The following is a 27371-nucleotide window of genomic DNA, read 5'->3' as shown; positions in this document are numbered from 1 at the left end:
CAACACTCATGCCGAGGACGAGGCCAGCGCTTCCAGCAGAGTCGTTCTGCAACCGAGAATCAGAAGTTCGGTCCAGAGACGTCAGTCTTCAAGCAATGAGATGCCTCGGCTCGCACGATTGTGGAGAAACTTTCTTGACGATGGTGGTTCAAGTTGACCTTCTCGTTCAATGTAACATAATGATTGGGTGGACTCCATCCGGGTCGATCAGCTGCAAGGAGTCACGAAGAAGAGCAACCGCGACCTGCGATGCTGTAGAAGACGAAGATCACGCGCAGTGTAATTGGTTGTAAGGGCGTGAGCCAACGAAATTTATTTTTCTGGAAAGACCGACTGGCTATGCTGTACTAGATGGCCTGCGGTATATACAAGGAGAGTACAAGTCCCGTCTCGACTGACCCAAGAACGCCAGGTATCATCATCTTTCCTCTCCCCAAATCATTAGATCGTGCTGAAATCTCGCTCCGTTCTCCATGCTAAGAATGCTTTGTGGGAAAGAGATTAAGAATACAGCTTCTTGTCATAGCTGTGCAGACCGTGGACATTGCCCTCGGCCTGAGCGCTCACAGTGCGGAGCTCGAATCTGACAGAGCCCTCGTTGACGCCGGATCGAAGCTCGACAAGACTCTTGATGCCGATGTCCTGCAGTGAGTGCTGTACGCCAGCAATCAGGTATGGAACGAACTTGGTGACTGAACCACGGTCCAGGACGGATCCAGAGACGCCCTGCGCGACTAGCAGGCGATCGCCCTCAGAGAAGTATCGAGCTGTGCCAGCATTGCTGGCCTTTGCGTTTCCTGTGGAGCCAGCGCCAGCTTTCTTGTCTTCCATAGCGTCAATGCTGCCCATTCCACGGTACGCCTTGACAAGTTTACCGTCACGGACGAATGAAAGACCAGGAGATTCGGTTGTGCCGGCGAGAAGACCTCCCATCATAACGGTGGAGGCGCCCATTGCTAGGCCCTTGACGATGTGACCAACGTTCTGGATACCACCATCAGCAATGCAGGGGACGCCGAATCGTGCTGCGAAAGACGAGACGGCACGCACAGCGGTGGCCTGTGGACGACCGACAGCCATGACTTCCTGAGTAATGCAGGCGCTGCCGCTACCCATGCCGATGCGTAGACCATCAGCTCCAGCAGCGATCAGAGAAGCGGCTTGCTCTCTGGTGACGACGTTTCCGGCAATGACATCCAGGCCTGGGTATTTGTCCTTGATGTACTTGACCATCTCGATTTGGTACAAGCTGTTACCTTGGGAGCTGTCCAGGACGACGATGTCGAGGCCTGCATCGACCAGCTTCTGCAGTCGGTTCTTGTCGTCAGGGCGCGTGCCAATAGCGGCGGCAGAAATGAGCTGCTTGGAGTGTGGCAGCTTCGATGCCAGTGGATAGTTGTGATTCTTGGTCAAATCGGTGCGTGACAGTAAGGACACGAGGTTGCCATTCGAATCTACGATGGGCAATTTGCCTTTCTTGGACTGGCGCAAGACCTCGTTGGCCTCCAAGAGGGTGGTGCCAGCTGGAGCGGTGACCAAATCAGTCGACATGACCGCTGTAACGGGATCATTGTCGTGGTGGTGGAACTGAATATCGCGGTTTGTGATGATGCCAATGAGCTTTGAGTTCTGTTTGCCATTCTCTATTCCATACAAGTCAGTACATGTCAATCACATTCGATACAAGTATTTTGATGTATGGTGTTTCCTCAGACAGAAATCTCCATGAATTTCCCCATTGCAAGTTCATGCTGCGGCTGAACGAAAGTTATAAAAGGGTAAATGTGTTTGAACATCATTGGAAGCAAATACATGATATGAAACGGAAGAGCATACCGGTAACAGGAAAGCCACCGAAGCCCCATTTCTCTTTGAGAGCGATGGCTTCAGCGACGGTAGTCTCTGGCGACAAGCAGATGGGATCTGTGATGAAGCCATTCTCGTATCTCTTGACCTTCCGGACCATGTCTGCTTGATCATCGGCAGAACAATTGTGGTGGATAACACCGAGGCCACCGAGGAGAGCCAGGTGGATGGCCATGTTGTCCTCTGTGACCGTGTCCATAGGTGATGAAAGGAGCGGTGTCTTCAGCGAAATCCGCTTAGTGACGGGCGAGTCGAGACTGACTTCAGCGGCTGCGAAGCCTGGTACTTGTTAGACGCGTCTCATCGGTGAGGGCATCGAGAAGCATTACCGATGTATCCTGGCAGAACGAGGAAGTCATTGTATGTGAGAGCGCCATTTTTGTTCGAGTCCAAGAGTTGGTCGATCGAGAGACCATCACGGGAGTCATACTCGTTCAAATATTCGAGAGCCTTCTCATAAGGCAAAATTTCTTTGTTGGCGAGGAGCGGGACACCGCCAGTCATGGCATCGCCGTTGAGGATAGGCATTGTGGCTCAGAATTGCTCAGAAATGAGTTATCTGGGGAAGTGTCGATAGATGATGACAGCAGACGCGAAGAAACGTGAATGCTGGGGTCCAAGTGGTCTTTTCCCAAGAGAAAGGAAAGAAGAGAGCGCGGTGTGCGCAGATTCTTTTTTGTCTTTTCAGCACGCGAGGCCTCGAATTTCGGGCCGGAGCTGGCAAAACTTGGCTCCGAAAAGACTATTGCCCCGCGCGTGTGGAGCGTCGGCTAACCTGCCACAAGTAGAAGCAAATAAACAATGACATTCTCACCACCGATCTAGTCTCTTGACATGATCCGTGCACTACGGTCCTCGCTTGATGACTCTGCAAATCTCTGTGTCTCGCATGCGACAGTCTTGAACAGATGTTTTGTCAAAGCCTTCCTTGAAGAAAAATTGCAATTGTTGTCTGACTTTAGCATTACCATCGAGAGCATAGCCTGCACAGTCTCTCTGCGACCACAATCCCGACCATATGTCAACTTAGTCTTGCACGACCGACTATGCAACGCCTAGAGCCTGCGGATCTCCACGAAAGACGTCTTGAGCTGCAGTCGGCATCATCACTTGACCCTTCGTGATGTCGCATTACGCTTTGCGTAGAGCTCAAACCGACGATGCTCCATCGCAACTGCCATATCGACAGTCGTCCACTACATCTACAGCATCTTCTTTCTCCGCCGCTTCGAGCATGTTTGGCCCGAGTCGCATGAGTACCGTCACATCCACAACGTCGAGCGCTTATTCGACGAACAGCATTCGCCACAAGAGAGGAAGAAGTGAGGCAGTTATGTCGCCAGTCCAAGATTATGCTGGCAACAGCAGCATCGAAAATAGCCCTGATCAGTACTACCGCAGCGCACGGAAATCGCTGCGCCCACTTCCACAAGCTCCCAATACCGCCGCCACACCCACACAGGGCAAGCGGAAGAGCTCATACCACGATCGAGCCAAGGCTATCGACCGTGTTTCACAGAACTATTCAGATGATCCTTTCGTCGAGCCTGCGCGGCAGCCCGTACAGCCCGTGTCATCATCACCATATACGCCACGACCGAAAGTACAAAATGCCGCATCAAGTCCTATCCACACGACTTTCAAAGCTCCAGACTTCGAAGAGTTGCAGAAATCTTCCACAAGCCAGTTGAGAGCACTCTCGAAGTTCACCCATGACGCCGCACCCGAAGACTTCGGAATCACCCAGGTCAACTCATCAGTCGTAGGTCTGACGAATCGACGACAACTGAAGCGCGTTGATTCCGCGCCTGGCCAGAGGCAAAAGCCCCGAGGCTATGGCTTTGAGCGCAATTGGATGGACAAACAACGACAGTTCCTGGCAGCCTATGAGTATCTCTGCCATATTGGCGAAGCAAAAGAATGGATCGAAGACATCATCGGGAAGCCGATCCCTCCTATCGTCGAGCTGGAAGAAGCCCTTCGCAACGGCGTCACTCTTGCCGAGATAGTGCAAATCTTTTATCCCGACCAGCAGCTCAAGATTGTCAGAGATCCTAAGCTCAAGTTTAAGCTCACTGACAATATCGTCCTGTTCTTTCGCTTTTGCGAGGAGATCGGCCTGCCAGACCTCTTTCGATTCGAGCTTATCGATCTTTACGAAAAGAAGAACATACCCAAGGTCATCTACTGCATACATGCACTGTCATGGCTATTGTTCAGGAAGGGTATGGTCGACTTCAGAATAGGCAACCTGGTTGGCCAACTCGAATTCGACCACCATGAGTTGGAGCAGACTCAGCGCGGACTCGACAAAGCTGGTGTCAGCATGCCCAGCTTCGCCGGTATGGGAGCCAGCTTCGGAGCAGAGCCAGAGCCAGAACCAGTAGAATCCGAAGAAGACCGCATCGCAAGAGAGCTTCACGAGCAGGAAGGCACGATAGCGGATATTCAGAGCCAGATTCGTGGGGCACTGGTCAGGCTGAGGTTAGGAGATACCATGCAGAACCTCTGGGACGACGAGCAGCTCCTGATCGATCTTCAATCTCGCATTCGTGGTGGTTGGGCTCGCCAGGTGATTGACTACAGGCTGCAGATGCAGCGCTTCGCCACGAATCTGCAGGCCAGCACACGCGGCTTCCTCGCCAGATCGAATCAAGAGCGCAAGGAGAGGATGTGGAAAGCTCGTGAGAAGGACATTGTCAAGCTGCAGAATTTGATCCGTGGTCGAAAAGCTCGCGTCGAGACCAAGCAGATCAAAACTCTTGCCCGCAAAGAAGTTGAGGGCATCAAGGCCTTTCAAGCGGCTGTTCGTGGCGCACTAGCCCGGAAAGACGCTTGCGATCAATACGACGCAGTTCGAGAATCTGGTGCCAAAGTCCTCAAACTCCAGGCGGCCATGCGAGGCATGATTCTCCGTCAGCAGCTGAATGACGACCAGGAAAGACTTCAGTCCCACGAAGCTCGGATCTGTCGGCTTCAAGCCATCATGCGTGCACAGGTCTCGCGTGATACTTTGGCTTTGCAACAGCAGTCTCTCGAGCGATTTACTCGCCAATGGACAACCCTACAATCAGTCATTCGAGCGAGGAACGTTCGCCAGGATATCAAATCGCTCAAGAAAGATCTCTCAGCTCACAAAGAAACGATCACGACTATCCAAGCTGGAATCCGAGGTGCAAATGCCCGCGAAGATCACAACCTGCTACGGCTGTCTCTGCTTCGACAGTCTGCATCTACAGCGCCACTGCAATCGAAGCTGCGAGGATTCATGCTCAGGCATCGTATACAACGTCAGCGACAAGCTCTCGAACGGCACACAGCGTCAATAAGCAAACTACAAGCAGCGTCTAGAGCTTCCATTCTTCGAGAGAGAGTCGCTTTTCAATTAGCAGAGCTCGAGTCACATACCGAAGAGGTTGTCGCGCTGCAGTCTCTTTCGAGGGGCTTGCTGGAACGATCGCGTGTTGGCGCACTGCTATCCGAGCTTGATGAGCACGATGATGCAGTGACAGATCTGCAGGCACTGATACTCGGAGGTCTGGTACGCAAAAGATTCGCAGAAAAGAAGAAGTATTTCAAGGAGAACATGGAGAAAGTCGTCAAAATCCAAAGCGTAATGCGGGCCAAGATTCAGGGTCAGGCTTATAAGAGCTTGACATCTGGCAAGAATCCTCCAGTCAACACGCTGAAAGGCTTCGTTCATTTGCTCAATGACAGCGACTTCGACTTCGAGGAAGAGATTGAGTTCGAGAGATTGAGGAAGCTGGTCGTTCAGCATGTCCGTCAGAATGAGCATGCGGACCAGTACATTCAACAGCTCGACATCAAGATTGCTCTTCTGGTGAAGAACAAAATTACCTTGGATGAAGTTGTCAAGCACCAGCGACATTTTGGAGGCCATGTTGGCTCACTGCTGCCAAACTCCGACATATCATCGAAGGATCCTTCCGACCTCAAAGCTCTCAACAAGACATCAAGGCGGAAGCTGGAGCATTACCAAGATTTGTTCTTCCTGCTCCAGACACAGCCACAGTATCTGGCAAGGCTTTTCCGCCGAGTCCGTGAACAGAACATTGCGGAGAAGGAAAGCGAGAAAATCAAGCATGTCGTTATGGGATTATTTGGATATGCTCAGAAACGACGAGAAGAGTACTATCTGACGAAGCTCATTTCGCGATCAGTCAAAGAAGAGGTCGATTCGGCGATGTCGTTGCAGGACTACATTCGGTTGCATGCTTTTGGTACCAAGCTTTTCGCTGCATATGTCAAGTCACCTCGAGATCGGAAATTCCTACGAGATATCATGGGCGGCCTTGTGAAGGAGAACTTCTTGGACAATCCTCACTTGGATCTCGAAAGCGACCCTCTTCAGATCTACCGTTCCGCCATTAACAATGAGGAACTACGTACGGGCCGACGAAGCTCAAGAAACCCCAACGTCCCACGCGAAGAGGCCATCCGAGATCGTGAGACCAGAGAGACCTTTATCCAGCATATGCAAGTACTGCGAGACATAACTGACCAGTTCCTGCTGTGCCTGGAGGAGTCGATTCACCGAATGCCGTTCGGCGTGCGGTATGTCGCCCAACAGATGCAATCTCATCTTACTACGCGCTTTCCAGGGGAAGATGCCGGCTTCGTCCTTCAGTTGGTCGGGCAGTGGCTATGGAAGAACTACCTGCAGCCTGCTCTTCTCGAGCCGGAGAAGTTCGGTGTTGCTGATCGTGCGGTCACGCAAGAACAGAAGAGGAATTTGGGCGAGGTGTGCAAAGTTCTGAGCCAAGCTGTTGCTGGTCGGGAGTTTGGAGGCGAGAATGTCTATCTCCAGCCGCTGAACAACTACGTCGGCGAGGCTATTCAGCGGTTTGGAGACATTTGGAACCATGGTGAGTCTGATTGCCCTTTCTTCGCTCATTGAGATCTAATCATTGCAGTAACATCGATACCGCCGGCGGAAGAACATTACGACATCGACGAATTCAACGATCTGTACGCCAAAACAAAACCAACACTGTACATCAAAATGTCCGACATCTTTTCGATACATCAACTCCTTACTTCCGAGATCAGCGCTGTCAGCCCGAATCAGGACGACATTCTGCGCGACATCCTTCGCGAGCTGGGTAGTGTCCAGAGCGCCGAAAATGAGCTTGGCAGAAGTGTCAGCTCGGGAGAGATCAGCCTGACATTGACCCCGAAGATGCATAATGCAGAAGATCCTGACGCGGAGATCAAAGCTCTGTGGACGGAGACCAAACGCTGTGTTCTTCACATCATTCGGATCCAGTCTGGACCTAGCCTTCTTGAGATCCTGGTCAAGCCAATAACGCCCGAGGACGAGGAGAAGTGGGAGACTCTTGTCAACGAGGAGCTTCTCTCTAATGGCCGTCGTGGCGCCTATGCCGATGCGAACAACATCCTCGACATCAGCGCCCTCTCGTACCCTGACCTCAAACAAATCGCTCTTGAGAATGTCCTCCAGCTTCAACGCATCGGTCGTCTCTCACAGTACAACAACTACCAAGACCTCCTAAACGACATCGCCGTGGACATCCGCACCAAGCATCGTCGCCGCCTGCAACGTCAACGCGAGCTCGAGAACGTCAAGACCACACTAGCACGCCTGAACGAACAAGCCGTCTACCTCGAGCAGCAACTGAAGACATACAATGACTACATCGAGCAAGCCATGGTCACCCTCCAAAAAGACAAGCGAGGCCGCAAGCGTTTCGTGCTTCCCTTTACGAAACAATGGGACCACGAGCGCGAACTCCAACGCTCTGGCCGATCGTTCAAGTTCGGGTCATACAAGTACTCGGCCCGCAATCTTGCTGATAAAGGCGTCTTGGTGCATTGGAAAGGGTATCAAGAGCGGCAGTGGGATCGTGTGGACTTGACCTTTTCCTCGAATGCGGTCGGTGTCTTCACGATCGACGGCAGCAGTGGCAATATGATGATCCCTGGTGCCAACGCGCAGGTGACTTTGGATGAGCTGCTACAGGCGCAGTTCAACAACACGCAGTTCTTGGAGTTCTTTGAGGGTGGTGGGTTGAGGGTCAATGTTAACTTATTCTTGCATTTGATTATGCGGAAGTTCTATAATGAGTGATGGGAACAACGGGGATCCGGCTGGTTGGCCAGTCGCTGCAAGGAGTGGTGGATATGGGAACCTTGACCTGGGATATGGGAGACTACTGGGATTTCGGACAAAGCGCACGGCTAGGGAAGGTGAAGGGGAGCAAAAGAGAGTGATCTTGAAAGCGATAGCATACATACGTGCTGCATTTTCGAAAGCATGGCTCTCGCCCGAGGCGTTTTTCTGTCTTTAGCAAGCATACATGAGCGAGCGAGGGAGCGAGAATAGAGCTCGAGGTAGTTTGTCAATGGAGTTCGAACCATCCCTGCGGAGCTGTAGGCGTCTGTCCAGATCTCTCACTCTCAAACTAAGTCGGAGGTGTCGTGCTAGCCAGCAGCAAGTCTCCGGCAACAGCTTGATTCGCATGATCGTGTTCACCACGCCGGCACACACCACATTGCCCACCTCCAGCTCAGTGGCAACCTTCTTCCCTCTCCTTCAATCCAAGCTGCGAGTGATGACAAACATTCCCCCGGACCGACTCGTCCCACCAGGTAGCAGCAGACACGACCAAAGCATGACAACGGTCGACCAGGAAGAGAGGTTGGGTTAAGGGAAGAGAAGCGGACACAGGTCGATGGCAAGACTGCTACTTATATCGTTTCGGCAGATCGGCAGTCCGAGGCAATCCGACCGGACCGCTTCACTGACTCTGTCAGGAAGCATTCACTGGCTTGCGGATGAGATGACTCAGAGTGAGTTGCTGTCTGATGTATTCACTTAAGCTGTGTCCAAAGACCTCCTCGCTGGTCACGATATCTCGTCGACCCTGAAGAGCACGGCGTTGAGCGTGCAGCTCTTCCTTCCAGCCATTGTTGAGTAACGTTCATGTCACGATCGCAGCAGCTTGCTCTGCTTGACAGCAAACGATGGGGAAAAGCGCGACTCGCCGTCTACCGGCTTCGTCTGCGACTTGAGGAGACCGGATGACTGGATTTCTCTAAATGATCCTTGGGAAAGCGCGATCCAGGATGGCGCGCCTTCCATACGTCCTTGAGAAGGCACGACCCATCATGCATCACCTTCCTTCCGTAGAGCATGAAGCACACTGGCAAGTACGGCCCGGTTGTGACTGCTGCGTTGCCTGACTGAAGATACTGAAGCAAGTGCGAGTCTGGTCAACCGGCTTCGATCGGCCTCTGAAGGAACCGGTTGACGAGTCAACTCAATCGCTTTTCCCTCACCAGTATTGGATTCCCTTGCAGTACGTCTCTGCTGACGATGCGTGGTCAGTCGAATGAAGCTGGTTGCAGACGGCAGTGACACAAGCAAGTCATATCTCGTTGTGGTCGACTCGGATCGTATCGCCTTTAGGACTTAATGTACATTATGCTCGCCCCAACCGATAGCAACATGTGTTGGCTCGGCATGGCATGCCCGAATGTCTGATCCATACGCCGTGCTATGAGCGGAGAGACGAGGTTCGCAGAAAGGACATGGCACGTACTTATACCTGTTCGATGGAGAGGAGACCCGAGGCAAACCGAGACCACTCGCTTCACTGATTTGGCCGGGAGGCATTCACTGTCGTGGCATGGTTTGGCGTTGGGTGCTGCCTGTTCGTCCCTCACTTCAGTTATTAAAGACTTGACCAAGATCCTTATGGATTAGCAGCTCTATAGTTGATAAGCACGTCAACTTGCGCCTTGTAAAAACGCCAAGAACGCATTACTGCTCGTCATGCATCAGAGAGATCGTCGACTGTAGACTCACAGCTCGAGAAGGACTGTCTGTTCGACCCATCTCTTTACAGGTGGCTCACGATTCGTACTCCATGTCCCCCTGCACAAAGCTCCAGAACTCCTGCACAAGCTGCTTCTGCTCCTCCAGCCCTCCCGCTGATCCTCTCACGGCCAGATATTTCCTATGATCCACAGGGATCTCCCATTGTCCCGGATTCCCATCCACAATAACGCCGCCGGCCTCCTTGAGGATCACCCATCCAGCACAAACATCCCACGCCCAACACCCGCCCTCCCAGTACAGATCCAGTGTGCCCTCCGCCACACCACATATATTCAGCGCCGCTGATCCTAGCGCTCGTGCAGAGTGGACCATTGCGCCACCCTCAGACTTGCTCGCACCAAGTAATCGCCACGTGTCGTTCTTGACTTTCCAATTGTTGCCCTCGCGATCACTACCCCACTCGATCGCCACGAGACACGAATCCAAGCCCTTCAGCGGCTCGGACGACTGTCGTAGCGGCAAGCTGCGCTCGGTCCCAGTAGCGATATCCACCACCACAGACCCTTCCCCTTTAGTCCCAACATACATCCTCTGCCTCGCTACATCTAGCACCACTCCCACCAACGGCTCTTTGTTCACTGCGAATCCAATGCTGACCGAGACGTAAGGATGATTATGCACGAAGTTCGTAGTGCCGTCGATCGGGTCCACGACGAAAGTCGGTTCGGGACCGAGGCGTTGGCCGGGCGTGTAGGTCTCCTCGCCGAGGAATTTGAAGGTTGGGTATTTGGTACATAAGCGAGAGGAAATGAGGCGTTCCACTGCCTGATCTGTTTCGGTAACGAGGTCGGCGGTATTCTTCTTGGTGTTTACTGGGGCGGTGCCGTTTGTGGTCGAGGAGGATTTCAGAGACGCTGCAGTGGCAGCGGCGATCATCTCGGAGGCTTGCTTGGCCATGGAGATCATGTCGTGGCGGATGCTGGCAAGATTGACGTTCCAGCTGCAGGAGCCAGAGGAGGGGTCGTCGACTCCCATGGTGGCGGGTTGGGTCCGAAGTTGGCGTGCTTCGGTGAAGTCGTAGCTGGAGGGTTGAGAGGTGTCTGTAGCGTCTGTCGGCCTTGCCGTGGCAAAGGGAATCAACGAGGTGTTTGGTGCTCGATGCTATGAGTTAATAAAGTGACACTGCAGAGCGGCAATGTTCAATGGAGGGTGTCAAATATGTCTAGTCAAAGGCACTGGTGCAACAGTATATAAATATTGGGTTTGTCAGCTGTCGAGTTGGTCGGTTGTGAATGTTGGGATTTACTATTGGAAAACAGTGAAGTGGCACGTCCAGGTTATACAACAACTGAAGTGCTTGCCTGAGACAGTGACACCAGCGCGTGCAACCAGGCAATGTAGCACAACAAAGAAAGTTCAACAACGTTTTCCTCCGTCATATGCTGATCTTTCGGTTGTCGCTCAACATGATTCGAACTTGGAAAACACGTATGGAGTCCTTTGACTATCGCTGACTCTGACGTAGCCGGCTAGACGGCGAGGTTGACCCCTGCAATTGCGGAATAACGGTGACCAGTCGCTGAAGAGCGGACAAAGGATCCATATCAATGAATATCTCGACCACGTGCGCGCCCGAGGTAAATGCCACGTGTATTGAGATCTTGACTGGAAGATCTGTCAATCCCGGCAATGGCTTGCAGCAAGCCGAAGAGTTAGAGAGGGCACCATGGGCAATTGCCTCAATTGTTGAAAAAGAGACGAGGGCAGGCATGGGTATTGCATGAGAGCAACTACGCGAACACATTCGTGGCTTCACATTCTGAATCTACGACGGAAAGAGCGCCTCTCATTTCTCGCAACGCATAAACTAATGCCACTGCCTTCGACACGTGCTCATCCATCCATTCTCTTCGTTATTTCCGCCCGTTGGTGGTACATGCAAACCCAGACTATAACCAAGAGCAAACTGCAGTAAAGCAAGAGGTATCTCTTCGAGAGTTCGTGATCATCGTTCTCATAACCCAAGAAATCCACCCATGTCCCAATCTCAATGCTCTCTTCGTTGAATGCAAAGAAAGCAACGCAGAAAGCAAAAGCTCATTCCTGTCGTATATCGTGCGCGATGTCGTAAATCTCGTGGCTGGGTCGTTCTCTTTGAGGTACTTTGGTGTTGGTGTTGTCGTGCTGTGTGCTGTGCTGTGCGCTGCTACAGTTGCTTGTGTGCCGCTCTTACTCTTCATGTTGCTCAGGCCACTCCACTTGAGTACTCCTGCCACCTCAAACTTCTCCGTGCCGTGCTGCCTGATGACCGCTTGGTGTCTTCCGACCCCTTCCCTCTCATTTGCTGCAGACTTTCTGGACTCTTCAAGAACCGGCTATCACCCTGCGGAACCACCTCCTTCCCGATCTTGCCCCTGATATCCTGCCTGATCCGTTCTCGCCTTTCATACTCCTTGCGCTGCCTCGCAAACATCATTCGATCTCGCATATCGCCAAAGCGTGGGAAGGGCAGGTGCAGACCCAAGATGGAGTGTTTGTACAATTTATGGCTGGCTCGGAGCTTTGCCAGACTAGAGCTGCTCCGCTGACTGGCTAGTGCTCTCGCTTGATTCTCTTTCCGACGCTGCGAAATCCGTCTGACGAGAGACACTGGTCTAGTAACGACGGTTCTCTCCTGTGGCATGCCCAGAGAGTTGTGGACTTGCATGTCTCGCTCCTCGCCTGGCTTTGGATGGGGTTCTTCAAACTCTTCCCAAAAGCCTTGTGGTCGCCAGAAAGGCGACAGATCACCGTTGTTGGACTGACCTCGTTTGCGATTTTTCGCGTCACGCAGGCTGAAACCTCGAGTCAAGGCAGACATAAAGCTTTCCTGCTTGCGCTGACTTGGGCGTTTGGCTGGCTGAGATGGCTGGAAGTCAACACCAGAGTCACGAGTAGGTGTTGGTGCAATGACGTTGAAAGCGGGCGGATCCGGTGCAACTCGAGGATGTCTCAGCGGGCTCTGAGTCGAAGACGCATCATCTTTGAGGTAAGCGTGTCCCCGGACCTCCTTTACAGCTCGGGATTCATTTGCGACGTTCGGCTCGATCAACTGCAAAGAGTGATTGTTGTGTGGATACAGGCTTACTGCAGTCGCATCTCTAAGCTCTGGGGACGCAGACATGAATGAAGGCTGTGAGAACGGCGTTTGCAGGACAGATGGCGGTCGCAGAGCTGCCCATTCATTGGTACCTGGAGTAGCCAGAAGTCCCTTCGTGTTCTGCGAGTCAGTGGATTGGCGAGGCGGTTTCGAAGGCGTCTCGTCTGGCTGTGCTTCTTTGTACTGAGTTCGCAGGGACGAAATCAGTCGATCGGATTCCATGCGATCTAATGTCCGCCGCAAATCACTCTCCGCCTCTTTGCGCTGTTTCCTGAAGTGGTCCGAAGTGATGGAATTGGCTCGAGATGTGGTCCGAGAAGTGGGTGCCGAAAGCGACGAACTTCTTGGGGGCACGATCAGTTTCGGCTGTTGCTCTCTGCCTCGATCGGATTGCGACTCGGAAAGCGTACGTTTGCGTTGCCAAGAAGAAGGCGGTTTGCCATTCATTTGGTGCCTCTTCACATCCTTCCCGGAGCTGCCAGACAACGAGTGTCGCTTGCTGCTATGTGCCGACGACTGCAATGACGAGCTCCTTTCGGGAATGATCGCAACCTTGATGACCTCAGGTTTGTGGACTGCAGAACTTGGTGACATGCTGATCGACCGAGGTCCTTCTGAACTATAGCTGTTCCTGTTCTCATTGCACAGCTTAGCTTTCTTGTGAACGAGGCGATGAGAAGAATCGCCACCAGGACTCCCTCCAGATGCTGGAAGTGGTGAGCTCGCGGCCCTGAGAGAGTCATGCTTGGCAACCTTTCTGATCGTCGTCATTCGCTTCTTGGGCAATGGCATGGGCTCGAAGACCATTGCACCGATCGTAGACGTCGTCGACGCGCCCGAAGCACGCTTGTCGATATTCTCATTCGACACCCCACTACTCCAGCCTATGATGTTAGCGAACTTTTCAGTCGACGCACGTGGTGAGTCGCGATCCACCGCTTCAAGGCGATCCCGCAAGCTCGGTCCACGCCGGAGATTCTCCCCCTTTGTTGGAGAGGCGTAGTTTCCAGGTACCGGCTCAGTGAAGACTCTTCTCGGAGGACTGGGTGAGTATGCACGTTTGGGCCGGACAGTACTTGTAGGCTCTTCAGAAGGAGCTGCGGCCTCCGGCGTTGCGACCACCGGAAGCGGAGCGTCGTTCATTACTGCTTGGTGGACAGTCTCGGTCTCCTCCATCGGTACCGCAAGCCTCAATCGACTTGGCCCGGGTGACGCGGCGACCCCATTGCTCCCGATCGACGGGTAAATACTGTTGAGGTTACGAGCCGGAAAACGAGTAGCCCGTGGAGTGAGGTGTTCAGATCCAGCGGCATCCACGGAGTCGTCGTCCGAGAACATCTCTTCTCTGGCGGTCTTGAAAGACTCTGCTTGAGTTGAAGCTAGTGATGGTTGCGTTCCGAGGAACGGTCTCGGTACGGGCCGCTTGAACTCCGCCGGCGGAGTGTTGTCTGGAGTAGGAGGGCTGTGCTGATTGATAGGCGTCACAGGCGTCGAGAAGAAAGGAACAGTGGCCTCGGAAGCCTGGTCGGGAACCACTTCATCCTGTCGATCGCCATTGCCGGTGGGTGTGGGCGGTGTGGGCGGCAGAACCGGCGCCGCGCCAAGTCCATTTGGCAAGTTCTTCAGCTGCTCGATCAAAGATGGGTCGTAGACATCTTCAGAAGTTCGGTACTGCTCCCTGAGATCTGAAGGTATTCGCTTCGAGTCCCTTCGAATCGGTAATGATTTGTGGTAATGATGTGCGGCGAACAATTCATGTGCTAAGGGGCCGTGTATCGTATACTCGGCCGCCTTCGCCATTGGCGTCACTGTCGTGGCCAGATTTGATGACCAAGGCTTCTCTTTGGCTCATGCCATGGTAAATGGTAGATACGGGTGTGAATTTGTTCGACGGTCCCGGCAGGTTCAATCCGCGAGGCTCGAGGACAGAAGGTAGTCCGCACGACTCGGAAGCTTTTCCTGATCGTCGAGTGGCCGCAGCTGTAGCGGCTGTCGATCGGGATTCGTTCTTTGCGAGTATTCGAGTAGTCGCAAGGCTGCGCAGAAGCGGTACTGGTGGTCTAGAGGTGCTGCGGTTTTTGTTCTGCTGGGGGGTGGTACACGGGGCTGTCGCATTCAAGATGACGAGTCAATTTTCGGTGGTGGGGGGATTAATTGCGTCGCAACAGGACAGCGGTGGCTCGATACGTAGATTCGTTGATGCGGAAGAACTATTAGGATGTTATGCGTAGATTGTCGAGGTCATGACAGCAGCGGAAGTGAGCAGAAGATGCAAGGGAGGAAGAGGTTGGTGGTGGCCAATGGCACTCTGGGACTGGGAGCTTTTTTCGGCTCGGGAAGACGGCCCTGGCCCAATCTAATGAGGCTAATCATTGGTCGGCGTCGTCATGCTCGCCAAGACTCATGCATGTTATCATCATCTATTTAATGGAAGATGTACCCAAGTACAATTGACGGCAACGACGGCGAGCTGGTTGATACTACTGTACTACAGAGTATCTGATCCATTGCTGCCGGCGAAGTTGTATGGGAAGTCGACTATGCCATCAAGCATCCAATTCAGCGGATCAAACACTTCATAATTGGCTGCCGAGCCATAGTCCATGCTGAAATCATCCAGCATTCCGGTTGACATACCAGCCATGCCGGGCACCGTCAATGTCGGTCCGTCGAGAGCACTGAGGCCTGGAGTATTTCTCTTGTCCTCTATCATGCCTGTGCGCGATGCTGGTCGAGTCTCAGCCGCCAGAACTGGGTCTGTCTTGCGAACTACAACCATGTCAGCGTGATAGCCCTTCTCCATAGTTGAATACTTACCTTCTGATGGCCTGCCACCTTGGAAGTGGAAGTTCTTGCGCCACCTCCAGACAGAGTCAAAGACCAACGACATAGACATGCGACACTTGACCCTCAGCTGCAGGCTGTCGTCGACAGAGACTCGCCATATTATTGCTGGGTTCGGCCCTCAGCCGGCCGCTCTTCCATACCTGATGCAACACCTCTGCCAAACGCTCCGCCAAATCATTGTCTACTGTGCTCATGCTTCGCAATGCCCAGATCGTGCGCCTTAGTAATGTCGATGCCCCTTGTGTATCAATTTCATGCTCACTGAGGAAGTTGTGCATCAGCTTGAGCAGTGAAAAGCCTGCTGCAAGCATCATGTGGAAGATGTAGTTGGTCCCATAAGTCAAAGACAGTCCATGTGTGTAACTGGACGGTAGGCTGACGGTGCTTTCGTTCTCCAAGCTCAAGCAAGCATCCAGGAATTCCGTCGTTGCATTGTACAGCTTGAGCAGATCGGCCCGGTATGATGGCAGGCTCGGCGGCGAGAAGAAGGCGCTGAGGTGCATGTGCAGGACGGCTGCTCGAAGGTAGATCCTGGTGATGGGACTGCTGTCCTTGCGCAGCTCGTCTTCCAGATGAGTGAGCTGATCAGTCAGTAAAGAGACGTAGGTATGTCGATCGCTGTCTGGCGCCAGCCCGACCGGGTCGTTGCTGTTCATGTACAGATATCTTGAGACCTTGTCAACAAACTTCTCAATCAGTAGTCTATTGAGCACAGGTGACGGAAGCTCGTAGTTTGGGTTGTTCTCGATGGGCTTAGGACCCAAAGTCCAGTCATAGATGGTCAATGGAGGCTGGCCATACGCAGTACAGATTCGCTGAGCGACAATGTTGCACACACTCCAGACCACTACGCGATCTTGTAGCTCGACCTCGCGCAATTCTACGCGGAACTTGGAGAAGTCTTGGGAATGACTCGGCCGATGCAGACCAATCTGCAGCGCGGTCTGCATCATGAGGCCGCAGAGCATGAAGGTCGGATCTGTGGATGTACTGCTCGTCGGCATGGGCCACGCGCACAGTAGTATGAGCGCCTTGACGACGTGGTAGTTCTGGGGCACCTCTGCCAGGGTTGCCCAGACCAATCGCATCAAAGGTCCGGTCAAGGCAGGAAAGAGCTCTTCATCGGCCTTGTAGTGTCGAGCTCCGAGTGCATGATGGTCCAGAACAGCAGAGGTGAGCGAGTATAATAGTCCTCGGGCGATCTATCCGGATTGAGGAATGGTAAGAATGGGTGGAAGAAGGTGAAGAATCGCTGATGCAGGGCACGAGCGCGGTCAACGGTCAGCACGACAGTCTCGAGTCGCTTGTATGTCGCACCAGCTCGGCCAGGACTCTTGTCAAGGCCGCTCCTGAGATCGAGCAACCCTGCTGCTGCGTCCGCTGCATAGGCATGGTTGGGTATCGAGAGGTTGCCATTGACTTGTTGTGCGCCATTGGTTTGTAGTATCTTGTCCTGCTCGGCTACTCTCCTTCGCAGCTCCACGATCTCCCTCTCCATTTCGGCATTGCGCGAGCGTTTGCCGATCCGCTTGAAGTTGTCCTCGATCTTGCACTCGAGCCGTAGTCGTCGGCATCGCGTACATATTTTGAATGGTTCCTGCACCACGTCGCACCGAAGCTGTTTTCATGGTCAGCAACATGGTCCTCGCAGGCAGTGACTCAGAACCTGAGGCCCACGGTAGCAGCTGTAGCAACCAGCATGCTGTTGAGTACTTACTTTCTGCTGTCTACACTCATTGCAAGCCCTCTTTATGGGCCTCTTCTTACCCGAGGCATCGTCACCTAGCTGGTCGTTGTCGGGTGACTCGACGTTCAAAGAGTCGTCATCGAGGCCCGCAATGGAGGCATTGCGCTTCCGACTGTCAGTCGGGCTGCTTTCGGCTGGTAAAGCCTCAAGGTCGAGTGAAGCACGTTGATCCTCCAGCTTGGTCTGTTCGCTGGCTGAAACAGCGATTGCGATATCGGACTTGGTTATCTGTGCACGAGTCTCTGAAACGAATTGGGAGAGAGCTCGCTTTGTCCGGGGCGGGATAGACGCCAAGCGCGGGGGAGGGTCACTTACAGCATTGATCACGCACGTGGCTGATCTTCACCACAGTGTTGTGGCTCTGCTATTGCCATCTTTGAATTCAGCGGAGTTTGTGCTGCAAGTGATAACTAGAGCAGAAGCTCAGTGATTGCAACAGCGTCCGCTATGGCCTCGTCAGAAGACAAGAAGCGAGAGCTACTCAAAGTCGCCTTCAAGCCAAAGGAAAAGCCCTCCTCACCTCCAGCCGAGTCTTTGAAGTTTGAGGAGCCTGATGGGCAGCAAATCGGTAGGTAGATTCCTCTGCAGGCATCAACGCCTGGTAGGTACGTGCCTGCATGGTTGTGATTGACATAAGCAGTCACGATCTTCGACTCGAGCACGGCACCTGCCCCATTTACCAACTCGAAGCACTATCAGCAGCTACAGAAACGAATGGAGCACAAATCTTGATTGCAGAAAGCCATCCATCTCTGTATGCTTGGATCTCAACAACAATCTAGATCTACTCTAATCTTCGGCCATCAATCTTAAGCTGATATACAAGCGAGTCGTCAAAAGCAGATTCTCCTCGCCACCTGGTATCGTGAAATCACCTGAACGCCGTGCCCTTGCATCAATCATTAGCACATGCCGACCAGCACGGGTCCGCTATGCCGTTGTTGAGCATCTTCTCTGCTCCTGAACAACTGCAAACTCCTTATACGGACGCCTCGTTCGTCCCTCGTCGAATAACAGAATCGCATTCTTTCGATTTTGATCGTCCTCTCCGAGCGATCCCGTCGATAGCAGCCGGGCTGCAGAATGTGCAGATCGTACATTTTCATGCACGAATCAGAAAGTTGTAGCGGCAGCTATCTCAGGCGATACTTGCCATTCTCCGACGTACCAGGAATTCCAGAGCCATGGTTCTGGATCGAGGTTGTTACACCCGTTGATAGCCGGACACCCCGGCATGGCCGCCACGAGCTGACTCACAATCTCGAAGCTGAGCCTTGTGTCACCGTGACCAGACTACCAAGAATAGACATACCGCAACAGAGTGTGGCTGCCTCAGAAGGTGCTCCATGCCCAATCTCTGGGCACAGAGTTGACAGGCTGTTGTGGTCGCTGGTCGCGACTCCCGCCAGAGATCATGCGTCGATGACTCCCTGGTCCAGCCAAGGGTGTCGGTGGGCTGTCCTCATCCTGAGCCTCGGCACTGTTCTTGCGTCTCAATGACCTTGCTGTGTCCCAACGTTGGTACTGGCGATAGCAAGTATCGCAAGCCTTGGAGTCTTCGCCGTCCGGATGAAACCTAGCCTCCTGATCCAGTGGGATGGTATGCGGTATATGCGACGAACAAAAGATGTGGCCACAGTGCCGGCAGTGGTGTTTGCGGACAAACAGGTTGAAATTTGCACGGCACTGAGCAGAGTCGCATGTCGATGATGCCTCGTCTGGTCTCCAGTGGTCGCGTGTTGGTGGTCCCGTCACTTCGCCCAGCTCCTCATCATTCGCCCACTGGTGTTCCATCACTTCCATGTCCAGCTTCATCTGCGCCGCACGCAAAGTGGCATCAACCTCAGCCTCAGGCAGGCTGTCCAGTGACCCATGTTGACTCTTGGGAGGTGTTATCGGTGTTGCAAAATGCTCCGTCGGTCTCAGCGCAACGGGCACATATAACGGACTCTTCAAGGGTCTCAACTGCTTGCGCGGATTGGGTGCTTGCGGCATATATTCACTCATCCGTGGTGAGACAGGCGACGTCGAGTTTGCCGGCGATGGCTGTTGTGGATAGCCATATTTCGACGGATGATTATCTTGTGGTATTGTGTATGCGTGGGACGGATAGTTCGAGGCCATCGTGGCCATTCTTTTCTACTGTCGCGTGCCTGTGTTCCAATTTTGGGGCGATCCGGTGGGGCTCTAGTCCGTGCTCGAGACCCCCAGCGTACTCTGCCCTACTAATTTCCTCCCGCTAATGAAATGGAGAGGAGAGGAGAGACTCGTGGGGTGGAAAGGTAGATAGAGAGGAGTGGGATAAGGTCGCTAGATAGAAGATAAAGAGGTTAGGGGAGGTATCAACGAGGAGGAGCGACGCAGTGGTGAGAAAGAGTTGAACGGAAAGCATATGGAGGGCATAGGTGGCGGCGAACATGTGCGCTTCCCTACCCTAAAAAGATGCCCGAGAGATAAGACTCGAGCTGCACCCAATAGCAGCGCTTGCTTTCAAGCCGCCAGGGACTTGACAACCCGATTAGACTGGCTCGCACGCATCGGCTATCCCTAGGCCACAACTGACTCGGCACTCTGTCACTGGCCTCTGCATACACGTAGGACTACTTAACGAATCAGTCGGTCAACATCACTGCAAGCTCACTATATACTTTCGAAGCTGCATGATTTCAAGGAATCATTTCCCGCTCTTACAACGGCGAGCAAGTTATGGTGTCGATATGCAACAGTATGAGTGCAGGACAAAGCTCGGTGATGAGCACGCGAACTACCTGCGAGACATTTCAGGCGATTCCACATAAAGTGAGAGCACGAGGAGATCGGTGGAGCGCACCCCGGGAGTTTCGAGTGTCATAGTTACGACTGCGAGAAATTAGCGGTGGAGCTAGGTATACAACCCCCGAGCGATGCCCCTCGAGCTACGTCAATAATCGTCGTCGATGCCTTCTTTCTCAGGAAGAGAGCGTTGTTATGTTGGTCAACATGATCGCGATCTGTTCCCAATTCACTGATGCCCGGTAGCTGCGCGTATACGATTGTCGCTCTTTGCTGGAGGACCATCGTGGCGGTGAAGCAGCTGAGTGCTTCTGACAGTCGCAAATCCAAGCCAAGCTGAACGCTGTTTGTCGACCGGTTGCATTTTCCCGGTCGCAAAACTACACGGCTCAATTCCTTGTAGAGGTCAGGGTTCCGCCTAGACTTCAGGCAAATACTCCGCCGATAACCGTCAGTCTCGACCGGCTGGCTGGCTACCAATTATAAACACACCTTCGCATGGCATGCAGCCTGAGGAACGACCAGGCATCTCTTGAATGTCCGGCAGTACTCCGATGCTGGCGCAACACTTATCGATGCCATAGACCTCTCGACCAGTCTTCTCGAAGAGTCACGAGACCAGATGGGAATATTTCCCAGTCGGGGATGTAATGCACAGCGACTATGATAGCTTCATGTGCTTCTTATCTTCCTCACATCGCACAGATGTGACATCGCAGTCCCTGCCAAAGGTCTTAGACGTCAAGCCAGGAAAAGCGATGAGTTGAGACCTGAACACGGTAAGTGGCCAACTCCGAGGGCACAGACATCGGCACACCGCGGCCAATGCCGTCTGCTTGCCATCTCAGCTCAGAGAGCTGAGCCTAATGCGACGTCGCCTGAACACTCAGGATGGAAGGCTTCTGGAAGGCTCAGCCGAGCTGCGCATCGACACGAACCTTACAACACTCTGTCGGAATGTCGACTCTGGTGATGGCCAATATCCAACATCAGATGTGGTCGATCTTGATATGCGATCTGCTAGCATGTCTTCACGCAGGAGGGTCCAGACTACGGCGTCGTCTCTGCGTTGGCGGAGCTTTCTCTGGGTCCCGGTGGCATGTGCATAAAACCTGCTCGTTCCTTTGCCAGTTAATGCACTGATTGTTCAGCTAAGACCCTGAACTGATGCAGGTCGCCATACTTGCATGGGCAAGTCGAAGATTCGCTACTATCGACAGGCCATTACCAGTCTCTTTACTCTGAGCGTTGTTGTCAGAACAGTGAGCTTGAACCTGAATTGCTCTCGGACATGATTGGCTTCCGTGACGTTCCGCGATGCTTGGGAGTGTAATCACAGCAGATAGCCAGCCCAATAAGGCAAGATACATTGTGCTTGCTGCCATCCACTGCGCAACGTGCATCTCATGCTACGTTGATATGCCTACCCCAGCACAAGAAACAGGACTTCCAAGCGTCAAGCGCTTCGGGAAGCTATAGCCTCCAACGACCATGCTGGTCGAACAGTTTTACACGATTTGCGAAGGCTCTCTGTGACTTGCAACGTAGCTCCGGCTATATAACCGACAGTCACGTCCTCACACTTCCTAAAATCGCACCATCACGCCTTGGGTCCTCATCCTCCATTCAACTCCTGGAACGCAGCGACAGCAAACGCTCCGCTCCTTGGCCTCCATGTCTTCGGCACTTGCACAAGGCGACTATCAAGCCAGCCACTCAAACCTTCGACAGTACCATACTCCCAGGGCCGCATCGCAGAAGGCAACATTCACGGCCACAACACCCTCAAAGACGGCTACCTGTCCGCATCAACATGCTCTCGTCCCGCCAACGCCCCCACCAACCCCAACCCTCCCATCAACACTCCTCCCCCCAAGCATCGACCGGGAATACCAAACCCTACCCGACCTCCATCTCCACTTCAACCCTTACCACTACCACCAATTTCGCGACCATCACTGAGCCCCACTGTTGCCTCACGCACGTCTGGACGCGCACGTGTGTGCACACATCGACGCAACATTGTCTCACGGGGGTTCAGAAGCAGCCTGGGCCGGTGTTGCTGCCGAGGAGTGCGCCGTTGCATGAGAGAGACCTGTGATCGGCGGGTTGGGATTGGAACTGGCCCTGAGATGGCAGGAGATGATGACGCTCCATGGCTTCAGATCAAGTAAGATGGAGGTGTCGCTAAGAGGGTGCCACGATGGAACATACGGGAGTAGGGTCCCTTGGTGCATTTGATACCTGCCGACCTATACGAACCGATCAGTCTGCAGCGGGGTCCCGCTATCTGTATGTAGACATGGATATTGGCAAAGTGTAGTCATGACGCGGCAGAGAATATATATCCACAGGTTCCGAACCTCCAGCACGATGCAAGTAAGTGTAAATGTACGTTCGAACTGTCCATACCCATGAATTCGTGAGCGTGCACTGCGCGTCTACACTACCATGTCTATTCGCGTTCCTACCGAGAGTTCTCGCTTCTGTCTTGTCAAGCAGCGCGACGAAGAGAGCTCGACGTCCTCACGTCATCCGGTCTCGCGAAAACCCCGCAGTCATCCGGTCTCTCCAAACTCCTACCGAAGCCGATTGACAAAGGTCGCGCTTGCCGTCCTGGCTTCGGTCAGATCATAGAAGGAGCAGTCACGATCGACCGCAGCGCAACTGCCGCTTTGCTGTACCCTGAACGCACGGCAGGTGGGGCATGCGCCATCGTGCCTTCCCATGGATGTGCTGGAAGGGGATGCTAGTCAACCGGTCTCTGCATGGCACTCCTGAAGCCGGTTGATTGCGATCTCGCATCCTTTCATGCAGAGCCAGGTGTCGCAAGCCAGAAATTATTGTCCACGACGCTTGTTGGACATGTCTGCTGCACTCGCTCTGCGAGCAGGTGTCAGAACTGGTGAGTGGCCGTCAGGATGAGTGCGAAGGGGCTGCCACAGTCAACCGGTCTGTCCAGATACATATCGAAACCGGTAGACAGTAACTCGCACTTTTGAACGGTCCCCTCAGGCAGACCCAGCGATCACGATAGTGGCGACTCTACAAGGCGCAAATTGACGAGCTCAGCGAGCATACAGTCTCGCCGCAGAGGCAGCTAATGACACGATCCAAATGAGTCCACAGTGAGACAAGCACGAGACTTGCTGTCGTCTCTGCTTCCCCCCCCTTAACCCAAACATGACGAGGCAGATAGTGAATAACTCTGGAACGTATATACAACGGTGAATGCCTCCGTTCGAGCCAGTGAAGTGATCGTATCGGTTTGCATCGGTTCTTCATTTTGTGGGAGAGGTATAAGTAGGTGCAATACTTCTTGCCTTCTCCTTCTATTCGCTCACAACACCCAAATTCGGGAAGCCCCATTACCATGCCTTGTTAGCATCTTCTGCTACCAGGTGGGGCGAGCTTCAGCGATCGATCGAGTAGGCGTCGTCATAAGACCGTGTAGCTGTGATGAGCATCCGCTCAAAGGCCACTTCCAGTGAGATTGATTGTCCAAGCGCTCTGTATCATACATCTATCGTCCTTCCACGGTTATTACTAGAGCGATCATTAGCCAGCAGCCTGCTGACATGTAATTTCGCCCAGCATCAGCAACTATTGTCTGGACACACTATTACTCCTCTGGCCGATAGACCGCATCCCGACACAACACGACCACCTTCTTGAACAGTCTCCGCCACTCCAACGGATCACCTGATCCTTTAACGAACGACGCCTCCACCACATTCCCATCGACTACTGCAACGACCTTGACTGCGATGTGACCAGCGATCTTGCAGCCCCGGGTGTCCAATGCGGAGACTTTGACGATCGTCTCGTAGTCGCTCGAGGACGGCCGAGGTATATGAGGTGTAGGTATGCCTAGACGGCTCAGTGCTTCTAGGATCAGTGGCACCAGAAGTTGGATCGACCAGGAAGAGTAGAAGTTGGTGAGACTCTGCGCAGGAAGGATGTCGCGGAATTTGCGGGCCATCTGAGTGCGACTTAGGGGTACGCTGGGTACAGGTGCGAACTGCGACATCGAAGGTTCCTCTGTGAGGAAGGCAGGCGCAGCTGTGCCCTGAGTCGCGGGTATGGCGCGGCCATTCAATGGCTGGGTTGAGAACATGTCGGGCTGTTGGAATCTTTCCCAATCCCAGATCATGTCTTCGGACGGTGTCGTCGGTTGGGTCGATGAAAGCTGTGGGACGGCGAGACGATCTTGACTTGGGCCATCGATGTCCATGTCGTCCGCATCTCGCTTTTGGCTGCCCTTGAGAGGATCTGCATCGAAGCTGACTCGTAATGACTCGAACATGGTTGTGGCTGTGGTAAGCGGGTCTGTGAACAAGCCCTTCTCGGTGATCTGCTTGTTCGGTTGTGTGTACCAAGGATGTCGTCGAATGGCCTCCAATGAGAAACGCTCGGTGGGATCGACCGTCAACATGCCGCGAATGAGGGACAATGCTGCTTGAGGTAACGCCTGCCATAACTCATCAGGTGGTCTGCCGTTTGAGTTGACGTATTCGCTGTATTCGTTAGGTCGACCGTACTCGTCCGTGCCCTCGACGGGTCTGCTCCAAGGTGTGTTTCCAGCTAGCAGCACAAACAACACGACACCACAGGACCAGATATCGGCAATGTCTGCGTCATAACCACTGGCCTTGTTCTTGTCATGCGAGCCACATGTTAGAACCTCTGGCGCAACATAGGGTGGGCTGCCACATAATGTCACTGCCTTCTTCCGCTTGCCGTGGTATTCGAAGAGAGATGCCATGCCGAAGTCTGCGAGTTTGAGATTCCCGTCTGCGTCGAGTAGGACATTCTCAGGCTTCAGGTCTCGATGACCGATTCCTTTTGAGTGCATGAAGCTCACAGCGTTGATCAGCTGAGTGAAGTATGCATGCGAGATATCTTCCTTCAGTCCTGCATCGGCCTCGACTTTGTCGAACAGATCGCCTCCCTCGGCCAGTTCCATGGCAATCCACAGCCAGGCATTATCTTCGCCGCTGTCATAGAACTCTATGATATTCTGGTGTTGGCCGACATATTTGTGCAAGGTGACCTCCATCTGGAGCTGCTTCTGCTTGATGCGGCCATATTTCTGAGCGTAGTCCTTGTTGATGAATTTGACGGCGAAAATGGGTGACTCTGAGGCTTTCGGGGCGGCTTTCTTGATGCTGCAGGCTATGTTAGCCTGGACATTTTCTTACTGAGACCGGCTGCGGACAAGTTGAATTACCATGCATATGCACCAGCACCGATTGTTTTGGATACTAGCCGGAAAGGAACTCCTCGAGTCGGCAGCGGTGCCAGCTGCGAATGTTGCACCGTCGCCATTCAACGCTGTTTCAGATGCATGTGCTGTTATTATCGAGCTTGACGGTGAATGCGCCGATCTACCGAAAACGCGTTGACGTGAATATCCGACAGCATCGATCGCGTGGCAGTCACTTTCGATTCGCGTTTAATTCACCTTCCGATGGCGGGGCAGTGAAGGTGATTGGCGTTGGCTCAAGGGTTTGTCACTGCAGCGACCACAAGCGCGACCCGGGAGCCGACTAGCTGGGCCCATATGTAAACACCGGCGGCTTCCCCAATTATTGGGGGCGACTCGAGGCGGGCACCAGCGAACAGAAAGAGCAACCACACCTACACCAACCTCGTTTCTCTTCCCTCTCATCTGTCTACCATCCTCATAATAAATTCAGTCTCGTCGCATCTCACAGTCCCGGCATATTTCCTTCTATCAAAAGAGTATCTGTGCACGCTCCAGTCGACGTCACAGCCCCCCCAGCCCAGCCTAGACTTCTGCCGTTGTCAAGGCCATTGTCTCCGCTTTCAGCATTCCTTCTCTCACTGGAATTCTCAGCTTTGATACCGCTCCCGGCCAAGCTCAGAATAAAAGACGGAGCTGTTCATCATGAACTTCGCTCTCGAGGACACTCAGAACTCGATGCCTGGCCAGCCCACCATGTTGGAGCAACAGAAACTCGGCTCTGCCACTAGGAAAGCAGATGCCCAGAGCGTCACAAAGAGGTACATTTTGCAGCAAACGAGTAAGTAGCACAAGCTGACGGCCGCTTGCAGGTTACAGTCAGAACTCATGACGCTCATGATGTCTCCTACACCGGGCATCTCGGCGTTTCCCGGCGCTGATGGCAACATGCTCAACTGGGTCGCCACCATCATTGGTCCCAAAGATACTCCTTATGCCGACCTCAACCTGAAATTGTCCTTCGAGTTTCCCTCAAACTACCCGTATAGCCCGCCAACGGTGCTCTTCAAGACTCCCATCTACCATCCCAACGTCGACTTCAGCGGCCGTATCTGTCTGGATATCCTGAAGGACAAATGGAGCGCAGTGTACAATGTGGAGACCGTGCTGTTGAGTCTGCAGAGTCTGCTCGGCGAGCCCAACAATGCCAGTCCGCTCAATAACGAGGCTGCTCAGCTCCACCAGAAGGACTCGGCTGAGTATCAGCGGAAGGTCCTGGCTCGTCACCGCGACATTGATGAGTGACCTGTACCCACGTCAGCCCCATGAAAGAAACATACAGCGGTATTAACGAGATCGAAAGCCTGCCATTGACGTCGACTCACAAACACATGGAAGCTGGCGGGCAGTCATCGGCCTTGGCTGGCGTTGACCTATCTTATGCTCATACGTTTTGCTGCGCATTAGCGAGCGAGCTTTGCTTTACGGAGCGGGAGCTTGGCCACCTTATACATCTGACTTTTTGAGCTGAACGAAGGACATCGGTTTTGGGGCAGGCATTGCATAGCGGCTGGAAACCGTCGGGCGCTTGGTCATCCAGGGGGAGGCGCAGGCAAAGTCTCATCTTATACTGTACAAAGCAAACAATTCCAGTGCCGACTTTGGTAATCAATTGGACCTCAAGCATTTTTATACAGGCTTTATCCAAAAGCGATCCAGCAGTGTTCCATTTGTTATCGTGAAATCGTGAGGTCAAGTCTCCACGCTACAGTCAGTCCGTTGTCGACCGGTCTCGCACCGGCATCCAATGGCCTGCACCTGCAAGTACGACTAACTTAACCAGCCGGCCTTGTGCGCCTTCCTTCTCAAGTTGAAGGAGACCAGCGGTGCCGACATGTCAACCTAGCTAGGTGTTTTGCCGAAACTCGATCCAACGCATCGAAATCAGTTCATCGGCTCATGCGTCTTATCC

General features: G+C 53.2%; 10 protein-coding genes across 10 annotated transcripts; 3 read left to right on the top strand and 7 right to left on the bottom strand.

The window, feature by feature from the left end:
* Positions 1-501: 501 nt before the first annotated feature.
* On the bottom strand, positions 502-2394 carry AB675_3642 (Inosine-5'-monophosphate dehydrogenase; the record flags this gene model as incomplete). Its single annotated transcript, XM_018143711.1, has 3 exons — positions 502-1643; positions 1837-2145; positions 2196-2394. 3 exons carry the CDS (start codon positions 2392-2394, stop codon positions 502-504), a joined length of 1650 nt encoding a protein of 549 aa, XP_017996987.1.
* Positions 2395-3199: 805 nt separating this feature from the next.
* Positions 3200-7975, top strand: AB675_3641 (Ras GTPase-activating-like protein rng2; the record flags this gene model as incomplete). The annotated part of the gene is made up of 2 exons (XM_018143710.1): positions 3200-6752; positions 6801-7975. 2 exons carry the CDS (start codon positions 3200-3202, stop codon positions 7973-7975), a joined length of 4728 nt encoding a protein of 1575 aa, XP_017997042.1.
* A 1785-nt stretch (positions 7976-9760) lies between these two features.
* On the bottom strand, positions 9761-10723 carry AB675_3640 (Inositol monophosphatase 2; the record flags this gene model as incomplete). Its single annotated transcript, XM_018143709.1, has 1 exon — positions 9761-10723. The coding sequence occupies one exon, from the start codon at positions 10721-10723 to the stop codon at positions 9761-9763; it is 963 nt and encodes a 320-aa protein (XP_017997023.1).
* Positions 10724-11933: 1210 nt separating this feature from the next.
* Positions 11934-14627, bottom strand: AB675_3639 (uncharacterized protein; the record flags this gene model as incomplete). Its single annotated transcript, XM_018143707.1, has 1 exon — positions 11934-14627. One exon carries the CDS (start codon positions 14625-14627, stop codon positions 11934-11936), a length of 2694 nt encoding a protein of 897 aa, XP_017996990.1.
* A 688-nt stretch (positions 14628-15315) lies between these two features.
* Positions 15316-16678, bottom strand: AB675_3638 (uncharacterized protein; the record flags this gene model as incomplete). Its single annotated transcript, XM_018143706.1, has 3 exons — positions 15316-15596; positions 15645-15779; positions 15937-16678. 3 exons carry the CDS (start codon positions 16676-16678, stop codon positions 15316-15318), a joined length of 1158 nt encoding a protein of 385 aa, XP_017997010.1.
* Positions 16679-16773: 95 nt separating this feature from the next.
* On the bottom strand, positions 16774-17795 carry AB675_3637 (uncharacterized protein; the record flags this gene model as incomplete). The annotated part of the gene is made up of 3 exons (XM_018143705.1): positions 16774-17292; positions 17392-17663; positions 17753-17795. 3 exons carry the CDS (start codon positions 17793-17795, stop codon positions 16774-16776), a joined length of 834 nt encoding a protein of 277 aa, XP_017997044.1.
* Positions 17796-17868: 73 nt separating this feature from the next.
* AB675_3636 (uncharacterized protein) lies at positions 17869-18153 on the top strand (the record flags this gene model as incomplete). The annotated part of the gene is made up of 2 exons (XM_018143704.1): positions 17869-17989; positions 18062-18153. 2 exons carry the CDS (start codon positions 17869-17871, stop codon positions 18151-18153), a joined length of 213 nt encoding a protein of 70 aa, XP_017997069.1.
* Positions 18154-18753: 600 nt separating this feature from the next.
* Positions 18754-19545, bottom strand: AB675_3635 (FYVE-type zinc finger-containing protein C9B6.03; the record flags this gene model as incomplete). The annotated part of the gene is made up of 1 exon (XM_018143703.1): positions 18754-19545. One exon carries the CDS (start codon positions 19543-19545, stop codon positions 18754-18756), a length of 792 nt encoding a protein of 263 aa, XP_017997085.1.
* A 4270-nt stretch (positions 19546-23815) lies between these two features.
* AB675_3634 (Serine/threonine-protein kinase chk1) lies at positions 23816-25521 on the bottom strand (the record flags this gene model as incomplete). The annotated part of the gene is made up of 2 exons (XM_018143702.1): positions 23816-25361; positions 25424-25521. The coding sequence occupies 2 exons, from the start codon at positions 25519-25521 to the stop codon at positions 23816-23818; spliced, it is 1644 nt and encodes a 547-aa protein (XP_017997103.1).
* Positions 25522-26104: 583 nt separating this feature from the next.
* Positions 26105-26704, top strand: AB675_3633 (Ubiquitin-conjugating enzyme E2-20 kDa; the record flags this gene model as incomplete). The annotated part of the gene is made up of 2 exons (XM_018143701.1): positions 26105-26220; positions 26272-26704. The coding sequence occupies 2 exons, from the start codon at positions 26105-26107 to the stop codon at positions 26702-26704; spliced, it is 549 nt and encodes a 182-aa protein (XP_017997101.1).
* Positions 26705-27371: the final 667 nt, after the last annotated feature.

Source organism: Cyphellophora attinorum (genome assembly GCF_001299255.1).
Source record: "Cyphellophora attinorum strain CBS 131958 chromosome Unknown Contig26, whole genome shotgun sequence".
Classification (NCBI taxonomy): Eukaryota; Fungi; Ascomycota; class Eurotiomycetes; order Chaetothyriales; family Cyphellophoraceae; genus Cyphellophora; species Cyphellophora attinorum.
Note: the sequence above shows the minus strand (reverse complement) of the source record. Positions and strands in the feature narration are given on the sequence as shown.